The sequence below is a fragment of the Ctenocephalides felis genome, unplaced genomic scaffold (genome assembly GCF_003426905.1).
Source record: "Ctenocephalides felis isolate EL2017-DRISC unplaced genomic scaffold, ASM342690v1 CF-g0.4_SCAFFOLD_03571, whole genome shotgun sequence".
NCBI lineage: Eukaryota > Metazoa > Arthropoda > Insecta > Siphonaptera > Pulicidae > Ctenocephalides > Ctenocephalides felis.
In genome coordinates, this window is record NW_020539725.1 from 69933809 (window position 1) to 69942743 (window position 8935).

The 8935-nt window shown below is 26.6% G+C and overlaps 1 protein-coding gene across 2 annotated transcripts in view; it reads left to right on the forward strand.

The window, feature by feature from the left end:
• Positions 1 to 2351, forward strand: part of LOC113384790 (terminal nucleotidyltransferase 5C-like) — an 82730-nt gene extending 80379 nt beyond the window's left edge. For both annotated transcript variants that reach the window (XM_026622546.1, XM_026622547.1), the window contains exon 2: positions 689 to 2351. In XM_026622546.1, coding sequence (XP_026478331.1) covers positions 689 to 1942 — 1254 coding nt within the window. In that variant the 3' untranslated portion in view covers positions 1943 to 2351. The remainder of the gene's footprint in view (positions 1 to 688) is intronic.
• Positions 2352 to 8935: the final 6584 nt, after the last annotated feature.

Below are 8935 nucleotides of genomic sequence, written 5' to 3' on the forward strand. Positions count from 1 at the left end.
AGAGCTACCGTTTTAAAGATATATCACTTTGAAAAGTACGTTTAAACGCCTACGAGGTAGAGTGCTTAGCTCGTTTTCCACGTTGTTTTTCCAGTAGGCCTATTTCATGGGTCTGTTGTGATTTTGTTTGTTAAAGAACTATTGGAAAATAATATTTGTTACTTTGAGTTGGTACAAATAAAAGCGGTAATTATAAAAAAACAACTAAATTTATTCATGGGTGTCATAATATTCAAAATTACTACAAGTTTTTCGTATCGTTTTGCTTGAAGAAGATGACCTAGCTTTTCAAAGTGATATATCGTTAAAACAGTTGCTCTGAGCGTGAAAGTATTAATGCATTTTTTGTAGATAATTTTATACTCCACAATATTGTCTCGGGTCATTTTGCGATAAAACTGACCATTTGGCTAAAAAATGCAAAAGGGTAATTTTTTTTACCTTTGACATTGTGCCATTTTTTAGCTCGCATCAGATCGATGAGGCCTTTTGACATTTCTCTTATAATTGTATTTTAAACAATTTAGCGAAGTTACAGCCCATTATGAGTTAAAGTAACCTTCGCCCTGATTTTAATGCTTGAATAAATCTTTATCCTTCTTCTGAAAAGAATCTCTCCAGATTCTTTTCTATCTACTGTATTTTTTCTTCCTTCCGTCTTTACTGAAATCTATCTTCTCCTTTCCAGTGCTCGGACTCGGACGACATGCAGTCATCTGACGCGATGTCTGACACGCCGCTCTGTTCGTCACCATCGCTGACATCACCGTCACCATCGATCAGCTCCTCGGTGTCGCACTCGCCGTCGCCATCCCAAAGGGCGGCGGTGCTCAGCTACGAGCAGGTGCGCCGCCTGAGCGACGTCATGGACTCCATCGTGAGCATACACGGGAGGGGCAATTTTCCAACTCTAGAAGTCAGACTAAGGGATCTGGTGTCGGTGGTACGAGCCAAATTGGAAGCCGACATGCCAGTCAGGGATATCAGACTGAACGGAGGAGCTGCCACACACGTCTTGGCTACCGAATCCCAACCTTACAACGACTTAGATCTCATTTTTGCTGTGGAGTTTTCCAGTGGAAGACACTATGATAGAGTTAAGAGTGCTGTGCTTGGATCTTTGCTTGATTTGTTACCCGAAGGTGTCAGTCGTAAAAGGATAACGTCGTGTTCCTTGAAAGAAGCTTACGTAGCCAAGATGGTCAAGGTTAATAACGACGGAGACCGTTGGTCTTTGATCTCTTTAGGAAACTCCAGGGGACACAGGAATGTCGAACTCAAATTCGTCGACACCATGAGGAGGCAGTTTGAGTTCTCCGTGGATTCTTTCCAAATAGCTTTGGACTCCTTATTCTTGTTCTACGAGTGCAGTGATTTACCAATGGGCGAAAACTTTTACCCAACCGTTGTTGGCGAAAGTGTGTACGGAGATTTCCAAGAAGCTTTATACCACCTACACAAAAAACTTATAGCAACACGGCAACCTGAAGAAATACGCGGTGGAGGTCTTCTAAAATACTGCAATCTTCTAGTACGTGGATACCAACCGGTACACCGGGAACAAATCAAAAGTTTGGAGCGGTATATGTGCTCGCGGTTCTTCATCGATTTTCCGGACATAGGTCAACAAAGGTTGAAACTGGAAGGATATTTGTTGAATCATTTCATTGGACCTGAAGAAGAAGCTTTGAAATACCCGTACCTGATGCTGTTGCACAGCGTAGTAGAAGAGTCGACTGTTTGTCTAATGGGACACGAACGTAGACAAACTTTATCCCTGATCGAAACCTTAGCTTGCCATGTCGTGTTCCAGGAACAACAAAGGATATTCAGTCAACAGCAACCTGGTCAACCAGCTTTACTATACGCAAATGGTTACTACTACGCGCCAGTAATCCCTTACTGCACGTGTACCCAGACTAACTGGATGGCCTGTTCGTGAGATGTAGGAAATAGTTAAATATAGGACTTAGCATTAAAATAAATTAGTTGAGATTCAATAATAAAATATATATCTGTCTGTATGGAACGCTTCGATATCTGGCCAATATTCCGTATTTTTTCACCAAGTCATCGAAGTGTTTTTGTTTGTGTGTGCCTACGTGTGTGCGCATTTGCTGCTATCTTAATTGATGTAATATCAACTTTTTTTACCTGAAATCGTGTAAATGTGCATCATAGGAAATAATATAAGAAGAACTTCACGGTTTGGAAAAATATATAACGATTCCAGTGATTAATCACAGTGCAAGTGGAAGACGATAAATTTCTGATTTTTGACTTGGGCACTTGTAAATAAAAAGCTCAAAAAATATTTTTAATATTATTAGGTGTTATATTAAGAGTACATGCAAAACTGTACTTATTAGTAACATTTGTAAATAGAATTTAAAAAGCATTTTTGACAATGATTGTATAAAGAAATTGTATTTTTGATCCTTAAAAATGTGTCCAAAATTATATATAAATAAATCTTATAAAGTAGTTGATAAAGATACAAGATCAGCATGTGAAACGCTCAATTGAAATTAAATTCCACGCTGAATCTTTGTCTTTTATATAGATCTATATTTATCGTTGTGAAATAAATTTAGATTATATTTATGGATATATTCTATTTCTTTCATCTTCCAATTTTTATCAGAAACTTATACAGAAACAAGCGCAATTTTTTTAGTCCGCTGTTTGTTGATAATAGACTGATGCTCATTTATAACGCGATTTTTGAAAAATGGCAAAAAATTGCTTGTGTGCACATAGTTTGTAGATGTTTACTGATAAAAAATTTAGATTCTAAGTTTCTAATGTTATTATAATCAATTTGTTATTAAGTAATTTTATACTTTATAAAATATATGTGTAAATTAATTATCGTGCAACTTATATCATAATGATGTAGTGTGTTGGAATGGATCGAAATTTGTTGTTGAAAAGCTCAGAAAAACAGTATATATCAAAATTTGGGCTTATGTGAAGAGATACGTGTAGATTGCAGACTTTTGGACGCTTTTTTGCTGGTTTGGAGAAAATTTGAATTTTATTTGTAGTTGATTGCTGATGGTAGTAAAGTTACTTGAACTTCATGGGCCAAATTGGTTAGGAAGATATTGTTCTTGAAGAACAAGGCCCATTTCTGAATTTGTTAAAAAAGTACCAATCTTTTTGTATATTAGACTTACCGAGACTTGGTTAAAATTTTCTGCCTAGAAAAAAAATATTTTGGGGTCCATTCTATTGAAAAGTCTAATTTTTTTTCTTGGTTGAAAATTTCTATCCAGACAAAACATTATGTAATGTTTGTTTTTACTAAAAATTTATGCAAATGAAGTTACTTCTTGGTTCCCTCATGATTTTCTTTAATTTTTTGTTTATCAAGAGATTTTTTGGATTTGCCAATTTATTACCATATTTTAGAAAAAAAATAGTTTAGAGTCTCTTCTATTTAAAAGTCTAAAATTTTCTTCCTGGTTGAAAATTTCTATCCAGACAAAAAATTATATAATAATCCATTATACTGCAAATTTATACATATGAAGTTACTTCTTGTTTTCTTTAAGATTTATTTAAATTTTGGTTTAAAACGGATTTATTGGATTTGCCAAACTATCCAAAGGACTTGGTTCTAATTTTTACTTGATAATAATCGATCTTGATATAAAAATATTCTCTAGATGATTTTTATATGAAAATCTGTTTATACTGCATCAAATTCCATTTTTCTGGCATTCCAGTTCACAAAGTTTAAGTTTCTTCATAAAATTGGTTATAAAGACATTGTTTTTGAATAATCAAGACCAACTTCTATTGCTTCTTTGGAATTTGTTTAAAGAAAATTTTGGATTTTGTAATTTATCAAATTTAGCACAAATCTTTGTAGATTTTTCAATTTGGCTTACCAAAAGTGTTTGAAAAATTTCTTTTCAAGCAGAAAATTATGCTAAAGTATATTTTGTTCTAAATTTATGTAGACGAATTTACTACTTTCTTTTTCTCATGGTTTATTCCCATTTTTTTTTATCAAAATACGTCAAACTATTACCAAATACCTTTGTTTTAATTTTTATATATTTTCTGCAATTTTCTGCTCATTTTGCTCTGCAGATTTTTTTTACTGTAAAAATATAATGCATAATAAATATATCTGGAAATTTCAATATATTCGATATAAGAAAATTTCGGACAATCGGAATATTTTTTTTTTATTTTGATTTTTGCATTCTGCTCATGAAACTTCTAGTTTGTTTTATTATTACTAAAATTCATCATCAGCAAGCAATTTTTAATTTTTTGTTTTACATCTCTACGTTATTTAAATATTTTTGTTATTTTTTACCACGAAGATCCAAATTTTGTGTGTTAGTCATTTTATTTCAAAGACTGTGTCAAAAATTTATTTTTAAAAACACAGTTTCTATATTGTTAATTATTATTTTTATATTATTTTTACATTTCTCCTCAGCAAAAAGGCAAAAATCGCTTTACCCAAAGCGACTCGTAAATAGTTCTAATTAAATAAAATAATCATTTTTAATAATGACTTCTACATGTTCTCTTTATAAAATTAAATTGTAAATTAAAGTGTTATGTATAATTAAAAATGTGATTACTATTGAAACTAAATAATAAAATAAAATATGTATATAAATATATTTTCAATTTGTGAGTTCAAATTATCTCAGATATGTGAATGTATTAAACTATTTGTGGAATTGTTTATGCATAACTATTATAGAATAATATTCGCAGATTTGAAAATGGTTTACTGCATATATATATTGATATATGGATTACATATAGTATATTATATATGTTTAACATTTATAAATACGCATAGGAGAGGAGAGTTTAGAAAATTTGATGGACTTTCATGTTTTGGGACATTTTGGATGAATTTTCTAGAATTTTGTTGGAAGTATTTATATTGTTAAAATTCCTAAGAAAAATCCTTGCGAAGTTGCAAAATGCATGGTATAGTAACACATTGTTACTATTTAGTTTAAAATTGAGAAAAAGTTATTGGAGTCAGATACAACAAAATTTTTTGGTGATTTTTAATTTTTCAATTTTTAAGATATTTATCTTTAATTTGATACGTTGTACTTACAAAATATATCTATTAAATATAATAATGAATTTTCAAAATAAGCGCCTAAATTTGCGGTTGTTATAAAATTGAATATTTTGTATAATAATCATAATATTAATATATTTAATTTTATACAATAAATATTTATATCATATTTATAAATTTATCAAGGCTCGAGTTCATACAATGTTGATATTACAAGAAGAATTATAAATAAAATTAGTATGAAATATATATCCAGTTAAAATTACAAATTTTTCTTACAAACAAATCATCTTGCAAATAAAAAGTTAGAAATTTTTTGTTGGTAAATATTGCAATTTTTTGAGTATTAAATTTTTTCATAATTATTATTATTAATGTAAAATTTAATTGATGATTGTTGTTTTTATTGATCATTGATAAGGCCTTAAATTAAAGTTTTTCCAAAAAAATTTTTTTTTATATTAGACGGTGCTTAAAATTCGCCGATTTTTTTACTGTAAAAATATAATGTATAATGTAATGTATATATTTGAAAATTGCAATATTTTTGATATAAGACGGTTTTTCAAATTTAAAGAAAATTTATTTGTTTGTTATCAAAATTCTGACAATTTAATGCCAAATTAATTAATTTTTAAAATTTTACTTCGTAAAATGATGAAAATAATTATGAAGGTATTTTGAACGCAATTACGAATATTTTCTACTGAATTTAAAAATATTATATTTGTCAAATATTAATATTCAATTAATGTTTTTGTATGAAGTATTTCACGAACCATCATAAGATCATTTATCTTTAAATTCAAATTTAAAAATTGAAAAATAGTTATTTATTATTGATATAAGACGTTGATTAAAATTAAACGAAATTCAATAATCATCAATTAATTTCTAATCAGTTTTTTTTGTTTTGATAAGAAAAAGCCAGTCCATTTAATTTTTTTAAATATTCTAAATCCAAATTTTTATAACTAAAAAAAGGCTTATTGAAAATGTGATAGTTTTGTCACATTAATGTCTTATTAATTTATTTTTATGCAAATGAAATGCCAGACCATTTAATTTTTTTAAATATTACAAATCCATTTTTTTAAAAAAACAAGAAATTTTTTTAATAAAATATTTTTGATACTTTCGTTTAACAAATTGTAATAAAATTAATTTTCTACAGAATTTGCATGAACAATCTGAAATAAAATATATTTATATCAAAATAATTCATTTTTTTTATATTTGCAATTTTTGCAGTCCAGAAATTATATTATATTAATTACATTTTGAGATTATAAATGATTTTTAGAACATTAAATTTTTCACCAATAAATATAGAAAAAAAAATTATAATTGAATTAAATTCGACATAATTTTACTAAAAACTCTATTTAAAATACAAATGTATTTAAAATTTTTGATCTTTTGTCTCTACATTCGAATAAAAAAAATAATTAATTAATTAATTCAAAATAAAAAAATTCAAAATATTTTGATATTTGTTTTTATAAGACGGTGCGTTGCAAAAAGTAAATTTTCTAAAAAAAACACTCATAAACTATTGGCAGAAATATTGAGACAATTTTATAAATACAAACTGAAATTTAGAAATCTGATATTTTTTGTATTCCTATGTTAAATTTAAACTATAATTTTTGGACAATTTATTTATTTATTATTCAGATTATATTTTTTTTTCAAAACATTAAATGAAATTCTCAATAAATAAATAAATTGTTGTGAGATTACAAATCTCTAATTATAATTATATTTAGATTTTACTCTGAATTTGACATAATTTTACAAAATTCTATAAAAAAAATAATTAATTAATTAATTCAAAATAAAAAAATTCAAAATATTTTGATATTTGTTTTTATAAGACGGTGCGTTGCAAAAAGTAAATTTTCTAAAAAAAACACTCATAAACTATTGGCAGAAATATTGAAACAATTTTATAAATACAAACTAAAATTTAGAAATCTGATATTTTTTGTATTCCTATGTTAAATTTAAACTATAATTTTTGGACAATTTATTTATTTATTATTCAGATTATAATTTTTTTTCAAAACATTAAATGAAATTCTCAATAAATAAATAAATTGTTGTGAGATTACAAATCTCTAATTATAATTATATTTAGATTTTACTCTGAATTTGACATAATTTTACAAAATTCTCGAAAATAAGAATGTAGATAATTTTTTTCTTATTTTTAATAAATTTCACTTATAATGCATATGTATATAGAAATGTACAATTATGCACTCATATATACAAGTAAAATATTTTGAATATACTTATATTTATTTTTAATTATATATATATATATATATATATAAATATATACACATCCATCCAACAAAATAAAATAATTTCATACAAATGTCCCAAAATAAATGGTCCACTTTCGTTGGCTCTCCCTCTAATATTAATATAGTATAATTCTGTATATAGTCTAATTTTCGATGAAATATCTTTCTTGTCAATTTCGTTTTAGTTTTTTAAATAATTATAAATTTTGTTTTGGATTTGTTTGTAAACAATATGAAAATATAGTAAAAATTAATTTTCTTCAATCTAGAATTTCACATTTGGTTTTTCGACATTGGATGTAATTATTATAATTATTATTTATTTGAGAAAATGATTTGTTAGGGTAAATATTAATTTGCAAATTAGTAGATCGGATATTTTGACAATTATAATAGATAATTAAAAAATGTGTTTAAATGAAATTATATAATTCTGTTACATTGACAAAATATCCTTGATAGTACTTAAGTCGACGACAAATCATTTAATTTTCAAATTAATAAAATGAAATCAAAGTAATTATACATCCTTTACCTTAATTTATTTTGGCATTATATTTCATATTGTAAATATCGACTGCGTTTTTTGTGAAAATTTCATCATGAATAGAAACTGTTATTTTTTATACTGTCCTAATGAAATATGAGTGGTTGAACTTTTTTATTCTAGTTTAATCATTTTTCAAATTACTTGGATATTTAATTAAATTTATTATATTGTTCATTTACATAATGGAGTTTATTTCATAATAAACTTAAATTTACAACAAAAGTTTTAAATTTGTTTTATTTTGTTGAAAAGTTTCAGATTGTTTTGCAGTATGTGGATTATGATGATGTAGTTTGAAACTGATGGAAAATATGAGTAAAATAGTGATGTAGATGTTTTAGAGAAAAATCTGGTTCAATGTAAATTCAAGTCAGGAAAAATTGCAAAAATGATTTAGCGAAGAACTATGATTTCAGAAAAAAATCGGGAAATATGGAAAGTGTGGGAAAAATGAAGATATTTTGACACGTTTTGATTTGAGTGAAAAACCATGCAATATAGTCTTTGATTTTTTTAACAAGATTGAATTGAGTGAAAATCTAGATGTATAAATAAGCATTGACAAAAAGAAATTTCGAAATAAAAATTGGGAAAAATTTTTTTAGAAAAAACAGTTTTTTAGAAAAAAAATAGGGCAAATAAAAAAAAATTGGAAAACAAGATCGAAAAATAATTTTTGGCAAAAAAACTTTTCGAAAAAAAATTAAAAAAATATATTTGGAGAAAAATGGAAGAAAAAAATTGGTGAAAATGTGATGTTTTAACACGTTTTGAATTGAGTGAAAAACCATAGACTGTCCCGTAGGTTTGATAATGGAAACGAACGCCTTCAAATATTATATGCCCGTGAGAAGTGGTTTTATAAAAAGTCATATAAAAATGTTTTTCCTAGAGATTTTTCATGGGGAATTGCATATTTAGTCATTTGGGACTTATCAAATATCCAAAGATATCTATCCACGGATTTTATGACAAAGTATTGCCATTTTTATTTTCATATAA